Source organism: Saimiri boliviensis, chromosome 20 (assembly GCF_048565385.1).
Source record: "Saimiri boliviensis isolate mSaiBol1 chromosome 20, mSaiBol1.pri, whole genome shotgun sequence".
NCBI lineage: Eukaryota > Metazoa > Chordata > Mammalia > Primates > Cebidae > Saimiri > Saimiri boliviensis.
Window position 1 is genome coordinate 33358756 of NC_133468.1, and position 20863 is coordinate 33379618.

Genomic DNA, 20863 nt, shown 5'->3' on the forward strand with positions numbered 1-20863 from the left:
CTTCCAGGTCACGATTCAAGCCAGGTTGGGCTCCAGACCGCGTTTATTCACCTCCAGAGAGGGCTGCAGCCCGAGGGTCACCACCGGGCGCCCTCCGCGGGCGGGGCCTGCATGCCGGGAGCCGTGGTCCCTCTAAAGGGCCCCGGAGCGCACCCCAGGGGGACACGGGCGTGTGCAGTGGCCATGGACAGAGTGCAACGGGCAAGTGACTGAGCCTCAGCTTCTCCATCTAGAAAGTCGCTGCGGCTGTGCGGACTGCATGGCACGCAGTGGGCTCTCAGGTGTGACTGCCCATCCCTCTGGCTTGGAGGAAGGAGGCCTGGGGTCCTGACCTCCACCGACCCCGCGGCCTGACACCTGCTCATGGCTTCCGGTCGCCGGGGAGGCGGTCGGGAGAGGCAGCGAATGAGTGCGCATGCGCACTGGCCGTGAGGCGCCCTCACTGCGGCTCACTGGCGCCCCCGAGTGGCGACGACGGGAACCACCGGCCTTGTGCACAGATGGAAGCATGGGGATCTGCAGAGGGTCGGTCCTTCTAGGTGATGGACGCTCATGGGTTTTGGAGAGCCCACTGGGTTGACAGTCTAAGGGCGGGACAGACCCCCGACGCAACAGGTCACATCTGGAGACGTGGTCGTCTCAGGTCTAGAGAAGGCAGCTTCCCAAGGTCAGGACCAGCTGTGCCCGAAGTCTAACACTGTATGTGGCATACAGCAGGTGCTTAATAAATGCTTGCTGGGGTGGATAAGGGCGAGAGCCATTTGTATGCGTAAGAGGGTTGGAGGTGGTGGCCAGAATTGGCAGTCAAATGACTGTGGAGAGTCCCACTCTCAGAAAGGTGCCATGATCAGGGCAGTGGAGATGCCTCTGAGTCTTCACCTCGGCCCAGCCCCTGATGGGTGGAACGGGGCATGGAGGGTGGCTCAGGCCTCATAGACCTTGGGATGGGCCCAGCTCCCTGCACCAGGGCAGAGCAAGGCCCTCTGCGGGCCTCCTCCTGGGGTCTGGAAGCTTGCAATCAGGGCAGCCTGTCCACACAGCCTCCAGCCTCCCTCGCAGGAGGTCAGGTGAGACAGAGGTGGGGAGGGACATGGGGACTGGGTGTTCAGCCTGCCCATGGCCCTCCCCTAAACCCTCCTGAGTGCAACTTACAGATGCTTGGAGAGGGAGAGAAACCGGAAAGGCAGAGGCAGGGGGGCTGGTGCTGGGATTCCAGATAGGGTAGGGGGCATGCCGGCTGGTGGTGGGAAGGCAGGGAGGCCTGAGGGGGCCTGTGGATGCGGGAGCTGGGACAGAGCACCATGCACTGGCTCCCCGTGCCCCACTGCCCCCAGCCCCACGCATAGAAGCCAGGCTAGGGGCTGAGGCTGGGGAGGGGGTCCAGGCCAGGCTCGCAGCCCACCGGCAGTGTGGCAGCCTCGCTGGGCGGGATGTGGTGGGTCATGTAGCGTTTCCCCATGAAGGAGCCGATCCGAAGCTGCTCTGGAGTCTCCTGTGGCCACCATAAGCTGGAGCTGGGTGGGGAGAGGAGGAGGAAGAGACGTATGTCCCTGCCGTGTGGGGCAGGTGCAGGGTCAGGGCCCGCTCTGCCTCCCAGCTCCCTCTGTTGCCCAGGCTGGAGTGCAATGGCGCGATCTCAGCTCACTGCAACCTCTGCCTCCCAGGTTCAAGTGATTCCCCTGCCTCAGCCTCCTGAGTAGCTGGGACAACAGGCACGCGCCACCACACCCGGCTAGTTTTTGGTTTTGGTTTTGGTTTTGAGATGGAGTCTTGCTCTGTTGCCCAGGCTGGAATGCAGTGGCACGATCTCAATTCACTGCAACCCTCGACTCTCAGGTTCAAGCGAGTCTCCTGCCTCAGCCTCCTTAGTAGCTGGGACTACAGGCGTGTACCATCACGCCCGGCTAATTTTTTGTATTTTAGTAGAGACAGGGTTTCACCATGTTAGTCAGGATGGTCTCAATCTCCTGACCTCATGATCTGCCCGTCCCACCTTCTCAAAGTGCTGGGATTACAGGTGTGAACCACTGCACCCAGCCCTCATTTTTGTATTTTTAGTAGAGATGGCGTTTCACCATTTTGCCCAGGCTGGTCTCAAACTTCTGGCCTACAGGGATCCTTCTACCTCGGCCTCCCAAAGGGCTGGGATTACAGGCACGAGCCACTGCACCCAGCCTCACCTGCAGTATCTGATCCCTCCTCCCTCCCTTCTAGAACCAACTAGAGTCCCCCTCTCCAGGCAGCCACCCTGGCTATCCTGGTGTCTGTTTACTAAACCACCAGAGGCTCTGTAGAGAGCAGATGAGGCCCCGGAGGAGAAGGGGCCTGAGGACACAGAGAAGCACAGAGGGCCTGCTGGCCCCTCTCACTGACCCCAGAGGCGCAAGGTACTCAGGGTGGGAATTCCCTGCACAGGTCCTGGGAGGGGCACTGCCCAGCTCGAAACCACAGCCTGGGGCTGGGCAAAGGGGCTCATGCCTGTAATCCTAACACTTTGAGAGGCCAAGACAGCAGGATCACTTGAGCCCAGCAGTTCTTTTTTTAATTTTTATTTTTAAATTAATTAATTAATTAATTAATTTTTTTTTTTTTTTTGGAGACAGAGTTTCGCTCTTGTTACCCAGGCTGGAGCGCAATGGCGCGATCTCGGCTCACCGCAACCTCCGCCTCCTGGGTTCAAGCAATTCTCCTGCCTCAGCCTCCTGAGTAGCTGGGATTACAGGCACGTGCCACCATGCCCAGCTAATTTTTTTGTATCTTTAGTAGAGAAGGGGTTTCACCATGTTGACCAGGATGGTCTCGATCTCTTGACCTCGTGATCCACCCGCCTCGGCCTCCCAAAGTGCTGGGATTACAGGCTTGAGCCACCGCGCCCAGCTTAATTAATTTTTTAAAGACGGGGTTTTACCATGTTGGTCAGGCTGGTCTTGAACTCCCGACCTCAGGTGATCCACTCGCCTTGGCCTCCAAAGTGCTTGGATTACAGGCGTGAGCCACCACGTCCGGCCTTTTTTTTTTTTTTTTTTTTTTTAATCTTCTATTTATTTTCTTTTTAGAGACAGAGTTTCACCATGTTGGCCACGATGGTCTCGATCTTTTGACCTCGTGATCCACCCCCCTCGGCCTCCCAAAGTGCTGGGATTACAGGCTTGAGCCACCGCGTCCAGCCCGAGCCCAGCAGTTTTAGACCAGCCTGAGCAACACAGCAAGTCCCTGTCTCTACCAAAAATAAAACAGACCCCACGGTGCACCTGGAGGGCTTCTAGGCACTGGGACTAGTTGAACTAGTTGAAAGGGTTCTAGGTGGAAGAGGGGCCTGAGCAGGTGTCCCCACTCACAAGCGTGCGGTGGAGGCTGCCAAGAAGGCCAGGAGCAGGAGGCCGGTCAGAGAAGAGAGGATGGAGGTCAGGACGATCATGCCACCACTTCGCCGCCCTGGCCAGGTGTCGATGGAACCGGGGGTCTTCCCTGCACACACAGCAGCTACTCATAGGGGCTGCCCCTCCACCCAGGGCTGGCTGTCACCTCCTCCCTCACTCCCTCCCCACCCATGCTCGTCCAGCCTCAAGGCCTGGCTGTCTCATATCCCCAGGCACCCCCTGAGCCTGCCCCCATCTCTCTTCCTCGGGATGGCACAGCATCTGTGTGCTGCCAGCCTGGACCACAGCCTCCACCCTGCTCTCACCTTCTAGGCTGCTCCCACCCGCGTGCCCGTCCACTGCCCCGCGGTGGAAGACAGAGTGGCTGCAGACCTCGGGGCTGACTGTGCCACTGCCTGCTCATCAAGGCCTTCAGATGACAAGATTCCCACCTCACACCTCCTGACCTCCGAAGCCGCCTCCCGGGAGGTCCCCACACCCGACACTCAGGCCACAGCCCTAGCAATTTCCTGGGCCTGATACAGTCACGCTCGCCCCTTGGGGTCTGCTCAGAACCCAAGCTGGCTGCCTCCCCAGCCAGCCCTGACCCTGACTGTGGTCTCCTCCACACCCTCTTCCTCCCTCCCAGCAGGGGCTGACCCAGGCTGACTCCCTAGAGGAGCGGGAGGCCGTCTCTGCTCACGACATGGCTGGAGCCCAAGGGTTGGCAAACGCTTGGTGAAGGGCAGAGCTGGCGCCCCCATCGATGGGGCTGGCTCAGTGCCGAACTCCCCCAGAGTGAGGTTCTCTTGGGGGTTAGGCCCGACTTAGACACGGCCTCCAGGTCCCTAGCCCTGTGCAAGCAGGAGTGTGGCCAGCTCAGCAGAGGTGATGAGGTGGCCCAGAGGTGGGTGAGTCCACTGGGAGCAGACAGAAACCAGGGTGCCCCTCCCGCCCAGCACTACCTTGGTGGAGGGTGATGGGGTCCGACCACTTGGTCTCGGCCTTGGGTGAGCCCCTGGTGTCCATCAGGAGGAACTTCACGCTGGGGACAGGAGGCAGTGCAGAGGGAGGGGCCAGACTCAGAGGCCGGGACCTCCCTGGGCAGGGCCAGGCCCCAGGCAGCTCCTCTGGGCTCACCCCATGGATGTGGAGTCGGGGTGCCTGTCAGGAGCAGCCTGTGGCCTGGCCCTGCTCTGAGAGCCCCCTGAGATGTCCCTGGCCACGTGGCCTGTGCCACCAGCCCCCAACACCCTGAGTAGTTGCTCTCCAGACACCAGATCGGGGCTGGGGATGCTGGTTTAGGGGCCCGGTTCCTAAATGTCACAAGTCAAAAGAGCAGGGGAAGGTGGCTTAGCAGGGCACACAGGGCAGGGGTCCCAAGCCTCTCAGAGGGGTGTCGATGAGACCGGGGAAGGAGGGAAGTGAGGGTCCCCCATAGAAGCAGGGTCCCTGCAAAGGCCCAGAGGTGTGACAGGCAGGGGGGCGGAGTGGGACTCAGTCACCAGCAGCCTGAGGACCGAGGGCAGCAGGAGCCCCGAAGAAGGCCTGTGTGTGTGTCTTTGGGAGCTCTGGAAGGTCTGGGTATCGGGGAAGGACCTGGCAGGTTGGCATCGAAAAGAGTGGCTGCGGGGGATGGGGCGGGGCCTGGAGCTGGAAGCTGAGCCAGGGCTGGCTGGAGGGCAGAGGGTGGACCTGGAGGGTGGGTGAGAGGGCAGAGGGGGCTGGGTGGACCAGGGTGCTGTTCCAGCCTCACCACGCCCTGCCTTCCTGGCTTCCCCTGGGCCTGGTGTCCCTGAGGCCACCCCGCCTCCTCCTGTGGCAAGAGAGTCCTGACCTGGATACACTGCCTGCTTCCCCATCCCAGCGTCACCCCGACCTTGCCAGGCCACTTGGGCTTCTGTGCCTCAGTTTCCTCATCTGTTAGAGAGGGTGGGAGCCACCTCTCTTGCTCCCTGCCTCATACTCACAGGACTGGGTCTGAACTTGGCCCCTGAGTTTCCTGCCAGATCTGCCTGTGGGAGGGACCAGGGGTCTGGACTTCGGGGAAGCTGCCCCCTCCCATCTTAACTAAGATCCCGACTCCCCCAGGCGCCCACCTCCTCCTCCTGGGCCTGGCTGGGCCCCAGCTGGGGTGAGCACTGTTACTGACTCTTCAGTGGAAGGAGGGAGCCTGGGCTTGCAAAGGGGGACACCAGGGCCGGGGACCCCCGGGAAGATGCTAGAGAGAGCATCCCTGTCCCAGCAACGCCTCCCCCGGAAGCCCAGCCCCAGTCCCAGGGCCCTGGGAGGGGGAACCACTCACCGATAGGGTCCAGGGCCAGGGAGGGGCGGGTTGCAGAAGGGCTGCTGGTGGCAGCCATGATCATGGCCCACCCGCAGCACGGGGATGCCTCCACTGCCCACCGTGGGGTCGTCACAGGGCAGCCGGTCCAAGGACAGGGGCAGTGTCATGTAGTGGCCATCAGTCAGCAGCCGTGGGAAGGCTGGGATGTTAGCCAGTGTCTCTGGGTTCTGGAAGCCCCTGGAGGCTGCAGGATGAGAGAACAGATGGAGGTGACAGATCGGCTCGGTCCTGATGAGTGGGGATTCTGTGTTTGCCCACCCTCCAGCCCTGACCTCCCCATGCCACCTCCTCCCTCAGGGTCCCTAGAGGCAGTCCAGACCCACAGTCAACTTTGTCACCCCCTAAGGGGAGCTTCCCTCTGGCCTTCTGTCCCCACACAGAGTCAGGAGTGGGGAGCATCGAGCAGCCCCAACCTGCCCAGCCCCAGCCCCAGCTGCAGCGCGCCAGCCCTGTCCACCATGAGCCCACAGCCTCCCGGGTGGCAGCCTGGGCTCCCCATTCAAAGGAAGAACTTAGATTCAGAGAAAGGGCTGCAGAGCCCTGGACAGCTGACAAACCCACCGCTTACTCCTCACAGGATTTAGCGCTATGTGTGTGTTTTTCAGTACACATACTACTCCTTGAGATAAAGCCCAACTCAGCGACACCTGCTTTCCCAAAGGCCCCCACACGGGCTCATCATGGAAGGTGCTTGCTGCTGAGGGGCTCCGAGGGCCCACCACTCTCCTCGGCCGCCACCCTCACCCAGGTCCCACAGCTGTCCTCGCACCATTGCTGAAGGCCACCACGAGCCAGACTGTGCCGCTGGTGCCGGCGAGCTCGTGGAAGACACAGCGAGGCTGCTCCAGGGAGAAGGTGGTGGCCGTGACCTTCCCTTCCAGGTCCCAGGCTGTTATTTGCGGCGTGTAGGGGACCAGCTCTGTAGCCATGGGGAACAGAAGGTGAGCCACGGAGGTGGGCGTGGGGGTCCCTGGGGCTGCCTCTCCCGATTGGAGGGGGGTGGGTTCCCAGGTTCTGATCACTCCAGCAGGGCCCCCTGCCCCTTAGGCCGCGTCCTTCAGGGACCCCCTACTCACCCAGGTTCAGGCTGGGCCGGAGACAGTTGAGCGCCGTGAGGAGGAGCACCTGCAGCCCTAGATAAGGGTGCCCCTGGGGGAGCCCCATGACACTGCCAGCACCCAGGAGGCTCAGGGACTGGTCTGGCTGCCTCGGGCTGCACCCCACCCCCAACACCTTGGCCCTGGAGAAGCTGGTTAATCAGGCTGCCCCAGGGGCAGGAAAGACCTGCGGTTGTAAGCACACCCCACCCCCTTCCTCCCAGTCCAGCCCGCAGCAGGGAGGAGCTGGGAGACTCTGGTGGGAGACAGGCCAGCGCCCAGCCCCACTGCCAGGGTCGGGGCAGAGGGGTCGCTGTACCCCAGATGCCAGCCAGGGCATCCTGGAGCCTGGTTTGGGGTCCCTCCCAGTCTCTTGGCCCTGGGGAGGAGGGCCTAGGTTTTGGAAACTTGGGCTGAGGACCGCATGTCTGAGATTCCTGTGCTCCAGGTGCCAGGAGCCTCCCTCGGCCTTCCGTCCCCACCCAGAGTCAGGAGTGGGGAGCAGCGGGCAGCCCCAACCTGCCCAGCCCCAGTTCCACCACAGTGCGCCAGCCCTGCCCTCCATGAGGAGAGTCCTGCCCTTCTCCCGGGTGGCAGCCTCGGTTCCCCAGCCAAAGGAAGAACTTGGGATTCAGAGAAAGGACTGCAGAGCCCTGGACAGCTGTCACACCCGCCACTGACACTCCTCCCAGGATCTGGCACTCACTATGTGTGTATTTTTCTTTTTCTTTCTTTTTTTCTTGAGATGGAGCTTCGCTCGTTGGCCAGGCTGGAGTGCTGTGGCGCAATCTTTGCTCACTGCAACATCTGCCTCCCGGGTTCAAGCGATTCTCCTGCCTCAGCCTCCTGAGTAGTTGGGATTACGGGCGAATGTCCCACGCCCAGCTAATTTTTCTATTTTAGTAGAGACAATGTTTCACTATGTTGGCCTGGCTGGTCTCAAACTCCTGACCTCAAGTGATCCGCTCACCTTGGCCTCCTAAAGTGCTGGGATTACAGGTGTGAGCCATTGTGCCCAGCACACTGGTCAATTTTTTAAAAAATATTTTTTGTAGAAACAGGGTCTCACAATTTCGTCAAGGCTGGTCTCAAACTCCAGAGAGGATGAAGCAATCCTCCCACCTTGGCCTCCTAAAGCGTTGGGATTACAGACATCAGTCACTGTGCCAGGCTAATTTTTAAAAATGTATTTTTTGAGGCTGGGCGCGGTGGCTCACGCCTGTAATCCCAGCACTTTGGGAGGCTGAGGTCACTTGAGGTCACAAGTTCAAGACCAGCCTGGCCGACATGGTGAAATCCCTTCTACCAAAAATTAGCCAGGCATGGTGGCAGGTGCCTGTAATCCCAGCTACTCAGGAGGCTGAGGCAGGAGAATCTCTTGACTCTAGGAGGCAGTTTGCAGTGAGCCAAAACCACACCTCTGCACTCCAGTCTGGGTGACAGAGTGAGACTCTGTCTCAAAATATAATAATAAAAATATATTGTTTGTAGGGACAGGGTCTTGCTATGTTGCCCAGACTGATCTTGAACTCCTGGCTCAAGGGATCCTCCTGCCTCAGCCTCCCAAAGTTCTGGGATTACAGGCGTGAGCCACAGAGCCCACTGACTTTTAGTATATTGACAAGGTTGTGCAACCATCACCAATTCCAGAACCTTCTCATCTCCCCAAAATGAAACACTACACCCATTACAGTCTAAATGACTAAGCTACTTCCTGTTTCCATGGATTTGCCCATAACGGGCATTTCATAGGATGCAGTCACACAATGTGACCTTTTGTGTCTGTTTTCTTTTACCTTTTTAAGGTTCCTCCTCCACCTCAGTGCTTCCTTCCTTTTACATGGCTGAGTAATATTCCACCCCCTGAACGTACCACATTCTGATTCCTCAGTGGTTGCTTCATTTGCTTTTTTCCACTTTGGGGCTAATAATGCTGCCATGAGCATCTGTGTGCAGGCTTCTGTGGGCACATTTTCAGTTCTCTTGAGTATGTACCTAGGAGCGGAACTGTGGTCCTATGCGGTCGCTGCTTTGTGAAGGTCTGTTTGCCGAAGTGGCTGCATTTTACATTCCCAGGGGCAGTGGATGAAGGTCCCATTTCTCCACATCCTCTCCAACATTGCTTTTTTTAGTACAGCCGTCGTAATGGGTATAGTGTGGATCTCATGGTTTTTTGTTTGTTTGTTTGAAGACGGGGTTTCACCATGTTGGTCAGGCTAGTATTGAACTCCCGACCTCAGGTGATTCAACTGCCTTGGCCTCCAAAGTGCTTGGATTACAGACGTGAGCCACCATGCCCGGCCCGTTTTTTGTTTGTTTGTTTTTTAGATGGAGTCTTGCTCTGTCACCAGGCTGCAGTGCAGTGGCATCTTGGCTCACTGTGACCCCTGCCTCCCAGGTTCAAGCGATTTCCCTGCCTCAGCCTCCTGAGTAGCTGGGACTACCGGCGCGAACCACCATGCCTGGTTAATTTTTTTGTATTTTAGTAGAGACGAGGTTTTACCATGTTGGCCAGGATAGTCTTGATCTCCTGACCTCGTGATCCACCTGCCTCATCCTCCCAAAGTGCTGGGATTACAGGCATGAGCCACTGTGTCCAGTTTAAGTTTTAATTTTTTTTTTGAGACGGAGTTTCGCTCTTGTTACCCCAGGCTGGAGTGCAATGGCGCGATCTCGGCTCACCGCAACCTCCGCCTCCTGGGTTCAGGCAATTCTCCTGCCTCAGCCTCCTGAGTAGCTGGGATTACAGGCACACGCCACCATGCCCAGCTAATTTTTTGTATTTTTAGTAGAGACGGGGTTTCACCGTGTTGACCGGGATGGTCTCGATCTCTTGACCTCGTGATCCACCCACCTCGGCCTCCCAAAGTGCTGGGATTACAGGCTGAGCCACCGCGCCCGGCCAAGTTTTAATTTTTTAGACAGGGTGTCACTCTGTTGCCCAGGCTGGAGTGCAGTGGTGTGATCATAGCTCATTGCTGCCTCAACCTCCCGGGCTCCAGTGATCCTCCTGCCTCAACCTTCCAAGTAGTTTGGACTACAGGTACACTCCATGCCTGGCTTACTTTTATGATTTAGAGACAGAGTCTCACTGTGTTGCCCAGGCTGGTCTCAAACTCCTGGCTTCAAGATCCTTCTGCCTCTACCTCCCAAAGGATGAGGCTGAGATTAGTTATCCAGCGGGATTAGGTGTGTAGTGATTTTGATTTGCATTTTTAAAAAATATTTATTTTTTTTTAAAGATGGGGTTTCACCATGTTGATCAGACTGGTCTTGAACTCCCCACTTCAGGTGATCTGCCCACCTTGGCCTCCAAAGTGCTTGGATTACAGGCATGAGCCACCATGCCTGGCCCGATTTGCATTTTCTTTCTTTCTTTCTTTTTTTTTTTTTTTTTGAGATGGAGTTTCACTCTTGTTACCCAGGCTGGAGTGCAATGGCGTGATCTTGGCTCACCGCAACCCTCCTGGGTTCAAGCAATTCTCCTGCCTCAGCCTCCTGAGTAGCTGGGACTACAGGCACATGCCACCACACCCAGCTAATTTTTGTATTTTTAGTAGAGAGGGGTTTTCCCATGTTGGTCAGACTGGTCTCAAATTCCTGACCTCAGGTGATCACCTACCTCAGCCTCACAAAGTGCTGGGATTACAGGCATAAGCCACTGTGCCCGGCCTACTGTTGAGTTCTAAGGTTTCTTTATATATTCTGGATAGTGGACCCTTATCAGCTATGCTATTTGAAAAGATTTTCTCCCATCTTCATCCTCAAAATCCTTTCAAGGAGGAACACTCAAGGCTCAGGTGCCCACCCCAACTCCTGCACTCACAGGCAGTGCGAGTCTCAGTACAGAGTCTCAAATGTTGAACCAGGCTAGGCACGGTAGCTCACACCTGTAATCCCAGCACTTTGGGAGGCCGAGATGGGAGGATCACATGCAGTTAGGAGTTCAAGACCAGCCTACCTAACAAGGCGAAACCCTGTCTCTGCTAAAAATACAAAAATTAGCTGGGCGTGGTGGTGAGTGTCTGTAGTCCTAGCTACTCGGGAGGCTGGGGCAGGAGAGTCACTTCCTTGAACCTGGGAGGCAGAGGTTTCAGTGAGCGGAGATCGAGCCACTATACTCCAGCCTGGATGACAGAGCGATATGTCATCTCAGAAACAAACAACAAATCAAATGTGGAACCAAACAGCTTTGGGGTCCAGCTACACTGGGGTCTTCTAGGGAGGCCTCACTGCCTCTTTTTTTTTCCTGGACCAACTTACCATTAGGCATGGTGCCTGGGCCCAGACCATTTATTTAAAATCAGAAGGGAAAAAAAACGAACCTTTAGGTGAAAGAAAATCCTCTAGTAGGGCCGGGCGCGGTGGCTCACACTGCAATCCCAGCACTTTGGGAGGCTGAGGCGGGCAGATCATGAGGTCAGGAGATTGAGACCGTCCTGGGCAAAATGGTGAAACCCTGTCTCTACTAAAATACACAAAAATTAGCCGGGCCTGGTGGCACGTGACTGTAATCCCAGCTACTTGGGAGGCTGAGGCAGGGGAATTGCTTGAACCAGGGAGGTGGAGGTTGCAGTGAGCCGAGATTGCACTACTGCACTCCAGCCTGGTGACACAGCGAGACTCTCAGGGAAAAAAAAAAGAAATCCTCTAGTATACATTAATATATTCATCATTATACCAACATGTTGTAAAATAGATTTTTTTAACCAAGAAAGGGGCTCAGCAAGGCCACAGTGCCTCTGCTTCCCATAGTCATGAATGAGGTGGCCCTACCGTCCCTCTGGTCCCAGGCCCAAACTATTCCTCTTGGACAGGCAGCAAGATCTTCACTGGGGACATCTGATCCTTCTTCCAAAAGGGTCAATAATTAGCACTTTGAGAATGGTGTCAGATCAACCCTGGCCTGGATTCCACCTGCCTAGCCAAGCATTAAATCTTTTGTCATTTTATTATTTTTACAGACGGGGTCTTGCTCTGTTGCCCAGACGGGAGTGCAGTGGTACAATCAGCTCAGTGCAGCCTCGAACTCCTGGGCTCAAGTGATCCTCCCGCCTCAGCCTCCTGATAGCTGAGACTAACATGCAGGTGCCACCATGCCTGGCTTTTTTTTTTTTTTTTTTTTTGAGACAGAGTCTTGCTGTGTTGCCCAGGCTGGAGTGCAGTGGCATGATCTCGGCTCACTGCAACCTCCACCTCCCGGGTTCAAGTGATTCTCCTGTCTCATCCTCCTGAGTAGCTGGGATTACAGGTGCCTGCTGCCATGCCCAGCTAATTTTTGTATTTTTAGTAGTGATGGGGTTTTGCCATGTTGGCCAGGATGGTCCTGAATTCCTGACCTCGATCTACCTGCCTTGGTCTCCCAAAGTGCTAGGATTAGAGGCATGAGCCACCTTGCCTGGCCTATTTTTTTTTTTTTTTAGAGATAAAGTCTTGCAATTTTGTTCAGGCTGGTCTCAAACTCCTGGCCTAAAAGTGAGCCTCCTCTCTCAACCTCCTGAGTAGCTGGGGTAACAGGCATGTATCAGCATACCCGGTTCAAGTCATTGCACCTTTGAACCTGTTTCCACATCAGTAAAACAGAGACAGCAGCTCCCACCCTAAGTGAATGGCCTTTTGTAAACCACAACCCGAGGGACACAAAGGTGACAGCTGGTACTCTGGGGTGACAGCCCTTGGCAGAGGGATGGCGGACGGCACACGGCAGGGAGATCGGTGTGGGCACGTAGCAGCAGCACAGCTCGAACCCCGGGCTCCTCCACGCCTCACCGTAGCCTGTTCTTCAGTTATCAAATGGGAGCTGATGAACCCCTGGGCTCCCTTCCTGCTCTGATGCAGGAAGTGTGGGGGCACACACACACTTGCACACACGCACATATATGCATACACATGCATGCACACACCCCCCGAGGACCTTCTAGCTTTGGCTATAGAGCATTTATTGCAAACAAGACTGAGGTAAAAGAAGCTGACTCAGAACCCATGCCCACCCAGGCTGGGGAAGTATCTACTCGCCCCATGCCAGGCCCTGAGCACCGCGGGCCCGAAGCAGCCCCCGGAGGACAGATGGGCCCCGTGCACTGAGGTAGCTGCATCTTAAGCCCCCATGAGTACAACTGCCCAGGGCTGCCCAAATCCCGGGGGGGAGGAGGAGGAAGAGGCAGACAGGGTGGAGCCCTGGCTTCACGTGGGGCACACCCCACACCTCCAACAAACCTCCCAGCCTCTCGGGCTGGGCACTTCCATCTGCCCACCCAGCCAGCCATGGGGCAGCAGGGTGGGCACCCAAGGTGGACGTGCTGGGGTCAGAGGTCACTGCTGTTCCAGGCAGTCCTCAGTCACCCCCTGGGCGGCCAGCTCGGCCAGCACGTTCTGCAGGTAGTTGGGGTCGGGGTAGCCGTGGCCCGTCACGTTGCGGTCCATCTCTGTCTTGTGGTGGATCTCGTTCCACACCACTGTGTCCGTCTCGCCCGTGGTGCTGGACGTGCCCACTGTGAAGATGAGCCGCCTCTTCCAGGCCACCTTCAAGAGCTCCAGGACCTGCCGGGGAGCAGGGGGAAGAGGAAGAGGAGGAAGGAGGGGATGGGGAGTGAGAAGGAGAAGAGCTCCGTGAGCAGGCACAGGCTGGCACCATGTTCCTCCCTCCCAGCCCCTCCTGGGTGACCTCATCCAGTCCCTGGCACTCACCCCATCCATGGGGACCCCAAAACTGCCCACTGAACAGCACGAGGATCCCATGTGAGCCTGTGCTCCAGCCCACCCCGCCCACCCTGCTCGGTGCCTGGCTGCCATCATCTGTTTGGTCCCAATGCCCAGGCGCCATGCTGGAGTCCTCCCTGCTTCCAGAGCCTGTGCTGGATGAGCGCCCGCCCGCCGGCCCTGTCTGGTGGAAGCCAGGCCTCCCTGCCCTCTCCCCGCCTCCAGCTCCACCACCTCAAGCCCATCCCAGCTTTTCCAGAGCTCCATCAGCAGCCCCACCTCCCGCGGCTTCCCGGGTGCTCAGAACCAGCTCCACTCCTGGGGCTGGCTAGGAGGCAGCCCTGCCTTCGCACCCTCACCACGGGCTCCCACCCTCCTTGCCAGCTGTTCTGCCTGCCTGGAAGGCTCATCCCCAGCCTTCTCTGCAGCCAAAAAGTCCTATTCAGGTCTCAGTGCAGACACAACAGCTCCAGCCTTCCTTGGTCACCCGGTCTCACATGGCCCCTGGTCCCTCCTGGTCACACTCTGACTCCTGAGGAGCTCCTGACCCCGCCCAGCAGGGTACTGGAAGGCGACGGCCTCTCCTCCCTCAAGGCTCTGTGAGGTCCCGGCTGCCTTCCCTATACCTACGGCGGATCACCAGAAAGGAACAGCAGGTACCCGGCCCGGCCTCGGCCTCTGTCCTTTGTCCTCCACTGCAGAAGCAGAGCTAGGTGTGCTGCCTGGTCAGGGCCCTGTCCACCCCTGGGGCATGTGGTGGCACTTACCTTTCGGCCCTGGGCGTTGTCTGGAAGGTAGCACTGGCGGGGAAACCCTCTGGCAGTGAACGGCTTTCCGGGATTGGGGTGCTCGGGGCCCTGCAGGAGCAACAGACACCAGGATGGGGTGCTCTGGGGGCCCACACAGGGACAGGCACCAGGATGGGGTGCTCCGGGGGCACAGGGACAGGCACCAGGATGGGGTGCTCTGGGGCCCGCATGGGGACAGGCACCAGGATGGGGTGCTCTGGGGGCACACACAGGGACAGGCACCAGGATGGGGTGCTCTGGGGACCTGTACAGGGACAGACACCAGGATGGGGTGCTCCAGGGGCACACAGAGGGACAGGCACCAGGATGGGGTGCTCCGGGGGCACACACAGGGACAGGCACCAGGATGGGGTGCTCCGGGGCCCGCACGGGGACAGGCACCAGGATGGGGTGCTCCAGGGGCACACACAGGGACAGGCACCAGGATGGGGTGCTCCGGGGCCCGCACGGGGACAGGACTCTGCACAGCCCCACTTCCTCCCCTGCCAAGTGTCCACCCTGAATGTTCCTGAATTTCCCTCTGAGCTGTGGAGCAGTGGAGGGAAACCAGGGAAAAGGCTTGTCATTCAACAAGACAAAAAGACCCCTCTATCTACCACAGGTGGACCTTGGCTGGCACCCAGTGCCCACTGGCTGCTGCCCCCTGTATCTTCCCACCCTGCCCCAGGCTCTGCAATCCACCTTGGCCCAAGACAGGAGACCAAAAGGGCCAGGGCCCCATCTGGGTCTCCTCTGGAACTGTGGGGCCTCGTGCCCAGGCTCCTGCCACTCCCACACCTGACGCTGCCACCTCCAACCCAAGGTTCCTCGATGCACACCCTGCTGTGTGCCCCCCGCTTCTCCAGCCCCTCAACAAGGTTCCTCCCACTGAACCGCTTGCTCTTCTGCCCAGGACAAGTCCAGCTAAGATGTCTCCTCCTCTAGGAAGGCCTCCCTTCCCGGGAAGAGCGGAGCGCCAGGCCAGCTCTCCGCTGCCGCAGCCCTAAGAGTTTGCCCTTGGCTCTGGCCCTGCTTCCCCATTCCTGGCCCTCCGTGGACTGGCCTTAGGGGACCCGGGGGCCTGAGCTTGGCTACACGGGCCTCCTCAGCCCTGATCCAGGGCAGACGTCTGGGAGGCGGGCAGGGCGGAAAAGGGGTTGCCGGAGTGGGGACTCTGGGAAGGCCCCTGACCTGGATGCCATGCGGAATGTTGTAGACGATGAGGATGGTCCCGCAGTCCTCGTGGCCAGGGAGCGACATCTGGAACCGTAACACCTCCATCTTTCCCTGGGGCTGGGTCCCCGTTTTCTCTCCGTAGATGGTTTTGCAGGAGGGACACTGCAGACTTCCATCCTGAGAGAGGCAGACGCAGCCACTGAGTCGGCAGCCTGACTGTCACCTCCACCGTCAGACGGCACAGGGCCCCGGGAACGGGCCGGCCGCCATCCCAGGGAGTTGCTGGCAGCCTCTCCACCCAGAAGCTGGCCTCCAGCAGCTTCCCTAGAAAGCTTTGTTTGACACCAGCAACTCATTATGCCGTTTTCGCTATAGGGGTGTGCTCTCAGGAGACAGGTGGCGAGTGGGAAACTCGGTCCTGGGCGGACGTCTCCTCGGGTGAATTGCGTTTGAAGTGGCACAGAAGCCCCGCAGCACCTGATCTGCAGAGCCGGACTTGGCTGCTCAGGACGGCCCACACTAGGGGAGGCCGAGCCAGGCTCCATGAGCCACAGGACTCCGTTCTCTCAGCCTCCAAACTCTGCCCATCCCGCCTGAAGGCTGCTGGAGGGAGAGCGGCTGGGGGTCAGCCTGAGCGCGGCTCTTCACGGGTAGGCTGCATGGAGCCCAGTCAGCCCTGCCTCAAGGTCTGCCCCCCACCTCCCAGCGAGGTGACCCTGGTCACGGCTCCTGCTCTGAGCCTCTCCCTCATCAGCACTGTGCTGACTGCATAGGGATGCTGTAAGGAAGAAGGGTGACCGTGTATGAGCAGCGCTTACAAGTGGGCCGAGGGGAAGGCGGTGCTCTGAGGCTCAGAGAAGCCCAGAATCTCCTCGGGCCTGGCTGGAGGGCCCCAGCCTCACTGGTCCCCTTTCTAAGCATGGGGCCAGCCTAGGAGAGCCAGCCAGGCCCTTAGGAAGGTCTTCAAGCTGGCCCCACGCCCAGCACCATCTTTTGCAGAGAACCCTCCCGCCACTGCAGAGGATAGCTCAGGGCTGTGGGGGCGCAGGCCGCCCGCCTCCACCCCGGGCCAGTGTGGGTACCTTGTTGCCATTGCAGTACATGGCCAGCAGGCACAGCAGGTGGAAGGCGTGGCTGCACTTGGTGAGGCGGCCCACAGCCACGGGCCCGATGGCCTTGCTGTCAGTCACGTCGCTGTACCCAGACACTACGGACAGCTTCTCCATGCAGATGATGCAGTCCTGGAGGAGACCAAGCACAGGAAATGCCCAGTGGGCTGGGCTCACGCTGGCCAGCCTTGGAAAGAGGCGCTTTCGTGTACTGAAATGCTGGAAGTGCGGTCAATTCCAAGGCCAGGCGTGGTGGCTCAGGCCTGTAATCCCAGCACTCTGGGAGGCCAATCACTTGAGGTCAGGAATTTGAGGCCAGCCTGGCCAACATGGGAAGACCCCATCTCTATTAAAAATACAAACATTAGCCGGGCATGGTGGCATGTGCCTGTAATCTCAGCTACTTGGGAGGCTGAGGCAAGAGAATCGCTTGAACTCTGGAGGTGGAGGTTGCAGTGAGCACTCCAGCCTAGGCAACAGACCAAGGCCATCTCAGAGAAAAACTGTCCATTCCACAGGCTGGGAACGCAGGTGAGTCACCGGGACCTGTGTCCCTGGAAGGGCTTACCAGCAGCACAGGCCCGAGATGAATCGGGAGCCGCCAAATGGGTGGGATGGACAGGGCAGGCTCCTGGGGGAGCCCCTTGGAGTGGGATCTTAGAAGGGAGACAGGAATTTCCAGACAAGCACAGAGCGGGCACCCAGGGAGGGGAAGGAGGACGTTCTGAACAAGGCCCCAGCACATGGGCACTAAAGTGGGCAGGGGGTGGACGGGGGCAGGAGATGAGACAGGAACAGGGAGAGGCGGGCCCACGGGGTTCTGGATGCCACGCACAAGGGCTGGGGCTGTGTGTGAGTGGGGGGCCCCACTGGCGGTTCCAGGCAGGGAGTGCTCCCACAATCCAAGCTGCGTGCTGGCTGTGCAGACGGCGGCTTGGAGAAGACAATTCTGGGTGAAACAGCCCAGTCATGCCGGATGGGCACCAGGGCGCAGACAGAGCTGAGTGCTGGGCAGGAAGGAGTGCGGCCAGGGCTGGGGGAAGGGGTGGGACACACAAGGACGTTCAGGCTCCTGTCCGAACCCTGACTCACCAGAGTTTTCTCACGGCCTCCACTGACTGAAGAAGGACACAGTGGAGAGTCCCTGGGTGCTGGTACTCGTAACCTTTTACCCACCCAGCTCCCTATCTCCAGGGCTCCCCACTGAAATCGGGGGAAAGTGGTGCTGCAGCCCCCAAAACATGGCTCAGCAGAGAAGTTCGAGTTCTATGGAACTGCGACAGGAGTCTGACTGGCCCCATTCATTACAGGAGGCCAGGAGGGCCGGGCTGCAGAGAGCTGTGATCACACCACTGCACTGAGCCTGGGTGACGGCGCACACCTCTGTCTTTAGAATTAAAAAACTTAGGCTGGGTGCAGTGGCTCACGCCTGTAATCTCAGCACTTTGGGAAGCTGAGGCGGGTGGATCACCTGAGGTTGGCAGTTTGAGACTAGCCTGACCGACATGGAGAAACCCTAACTCTACTAAAAAAAAAAAAAAAAAAAAAAAAAAAAAAAAAATTACAAAATTAGCCAGGAGTGGTGCTGCACACCTGTAATCTCAGCTACTCAGGAGACTGAGGCAGGAGAATTGCTTGAACCTGGGCAGCAGAGGTTGTGGTGAGCCGAGATCACACCATTGCACTCCAGCTGGGGCAACAAGAGCGAAACTCCGACTCAAAAACAAACAAACAAACAAACAAACAAACAAACAAACAGGAACCTTGACCAGCTCTCCCAACAGCCAGAGGGGGAGAAAAGCCACTTGGACGAGGCCACCTCACTTCTACACCAGCATCCATATGACAAAGAACGGGGCAGGCTAGACCATCCTGTCTCCGGGATTCCTGCTCCCAGGACGGCCGTCAGGCTACAGAGAAGCCAGGGCTGGGAGAGGAGGGGCTTTCAGCTCCTTAAGTGCAAAGCTCACCATAATGATGTGGGGCTAGGGAGGCTGGGAGATGAAACCAAAGCGCCTGGAGCAAGGCCCTGGCACCCAGCGGCCCCTGGGAAGCGCCCTTCAAGCAAGAAGGGGCGGGTGTCCTTTCCATCTGGAGTTGTTTCCAAACAGAAACAAAGGCAGCCCAGCTCCCAAGACACAGACCTCTTCTGGGGGCACTTTCAGCTCTTCCGTGTAGTTTTTTATGACCTGCTCTGGCTCTGGCTTCGGGGTGCCTCCTAGAAGAGAGAAGAACATAAGCAGTGTCCCGAGGAGCACAGGCTGGAGAGGAGGCCAGAGGGCGAGAAGTCAAGGGAGAGGTCCAAGCTGCCAGGAGGAAACGCAACAGGGGCCCAGACAGGGAGGCCAGCGTGTGGGACGGGAGAGCTCGGCGCCAGACACAGAGCCCTGAGCTCTGCCCGGCAAAGCCTTCCCCAGACCCGCAACCTGGAGACCTGGCTCAGCCCCAGGGACCGTGGAGGACGCAGAAGAGAAGAAACAGCAGCACAGTCTCCTGGGAGCTGCATCCCCACGCACATTCAGTGAGGAAACCCAGGCACTTACGAGACTGCCCGGAAGAGTCGGACAGCGGCTTTGAGCACAAACTACTCCAGAGGGCGTTGTGGCTGCACAATTCGATTCAAGTTGCATTACTCACACATGAATATTGCAGGGAAAAGGGAGTTTCGGGCCCACTGCATATGGGCACCTGCACGCACGCCTACTGCCACCCCGACACTGTCACGGGAAACGCCTGCCTCTGACTGGGAGGATCTGTCACGCACCGACTGGCTCCTAAGCAACTCTGGGAAGCCGCCGAGACAGGGCAGGAACTCATCCTGACGGCCTCACTTGACGTCTGTGCACACGTGCATGAAGCCGGAGGGAGAAGGGCTGCATCTCCATCAACACCACACCCTGCATCCAGTGAGTCCCTCCTACGGACAAGAAGCTCCCTGAGCTGGTGAGGATTCGAACGGCCCGGGGGGTTCTCTAGGTGGTGGGAGTAGCAGAACAACCGAGGACAGCAGCCAGGCCCGTGCGGGAGCGAAAGAGGAACAGAGAGTCCAGTGCCGCCCGTGAATGCGCTTCTGGCAAGGGCTCCACCCCAAGGTCATGGTGGGGCTGCTGGTGGTCCCAGACTACAGGACAGAAGGAGCTCTGGTTTGAACCCAAACTCATGGCCATTAGCAGGGGCTGCAGAGACTCCTAAGCCTGAGGGATCATATCTGCACCAGCCCAACTCCCCCTAGACCAGAAAGGGCCAGAGGGGAGAGTTTGGCAGGGAGGTGGCCTGGTGGGGCAGAGGCCGGAGTCGGCACGGATTGTTTGATTCTGGTTCGCTTGCTCTGACCCAATCACGTCACCTCTGGGCCTCCATTCCCCGATCTCAAAACGGGGGAGCCAAGTATCTCAACAAGGTAAGGAACTGCAACGATGGCATTTGCTGCTGTGACCTGGAGGGAAGCTGCTGGCAAGACCATACCCGCCCCCACTGCAGTCCACATGGCCCATACCCCACATACACCCACACACCACCCACATCCATGCACCCCACACCTCACACCTCCACACCCACACCCCCACACACCCACCTCCACCCACACCCCCCACACCTCCACACACACCCGCACCTCCACATATGCCACACCTTCACCAACACCCACACATCCCACCTCCACACATCCCACACCCACATACCTCCACACACCCCACAAACCCCACACCCCCCACAAACCCCACACCTCCACCCACACCCAAACCCACACCCACCTCCACATACCATCACACACACCCACACCTCCACACACACACCCCTACACATCCACACCCACACACCTCCACCCACACCCATACATCTCCACCCACACCCACACCCACCTCCGCACACCATCACACACACCCACACCTCCACACACACACCCCTACACCTCCACACACCGTCACACACACACACACACCCTCTACATCTCCACACCCACCCATACAGACTGCCTGGACCACACTCCAGTCACTGTGGTGAGAAAGCCAGACTAGACTGATGGCCCCCACCTCAGGGTGGCTATCTCCTACTCAGGCTGCGGGGTGCCTTTTCTTTTGGAAAAGCCTGTGGACTCCAGAGCCATCTCCAAGTGAGCCTGGGCCTCGCCTCTGTCCAGGTGAGGCCAGGCACAGCATCCTACCCCACTCACCCACCCCAGCCCTTGCAGCCTTTGAGAACAGAAGGGACCTTTCCATTAGCCATGAGTCTTCAAAAGGGGCCAGCCAGGTGACCTGCCAAGAGCACGTCCTTCCCAGGTGCCACAGAA

The 20863-nt window shown here is 58.4% G+C and overlaps 2 protein-coding genes across 11 annotated transcripts in view; both read right to left on the reverse strand.

Annotated features, from left to right (window-relative positions):
* Nucleotides 1–25: 25 nt before the first annotated feature.
* UPK3B (uroplakin 3B) lies at nucleotides 26–9605 on the reverse strand. Of its 3 annotated transcripts, XM_003934135.4 has the most exons (6): nucleotides 6783–9605; nucleotides 6476–6625; nucleotides 5665–5890; nucleotides 4325–4404; nucleotides 3339–3468; nucleotides 26–1514 (listed from the first exon to the last, which is right to left on the reverse strand). In XM_003934135.4, exons 1-6 carry the CDS (start codon nucleotides 6868–6870, stop codon nucleotides 1355–1357), a joined length of 834 nt encoding a protein of 277 aa, XP_003934184.2. In that variant the 5' UTR covers nucleotides 6871–9605; the 3' UTR covers nucleotides 26–1354. The 3 variants fall into 3 exon arrangements, with proteins under 3 accessions (XP_003934184.2, XP_010342963.2, XP_010342962.2); XM_010344661.3 differs by lacking the exon at nucleotides 4325–4404; XM_010344660.3 differs by lacking the exon at nucleotides 6476–6625 and having other exon boundaries at nucleotides 1273–1514.
* Nucleotides 9606–9721: 116 nt separating this feature from the next.
* The window catches only part of DTX2 (deltex E3 ubiquitin ligase 2), a 51865-nt gene continuing 40723 nt past the window's right edge, over nucleotides 9722–20863 (reverse strand). For all 8 annotated transcript variants that reach the window (XM_074390591.1, XM_003934133.4, XM_010344663.3 and 5 more), the window contains 5 exons: nucleotides 18720–18793; nucleotides 16549–16707; nucleotides 15482–15643; nucleotides 14270–14359; nucleotides 9722–13343 (listed from right to left, as the gene is read on the reverse strand). In XM_074390591.1, the coding sequence (XP_074246692.1) occupies nucleotides 13116–13343; nucleotides 14270–14359; nucleotides 15482–15643; nucleotides 16549–16707; nucleotides 18720–18793 (713 nt within the window). In that variant the 3' untranslated portion in view covers nucleotides 9722–13115. The remainder of the gene's footprint in view (nucleotides 13344–14269; nucleotides 14360–15481; nucleotides 15644–16548; nucleotides 16708–18719; nucleotides 18794–20863) is intronic.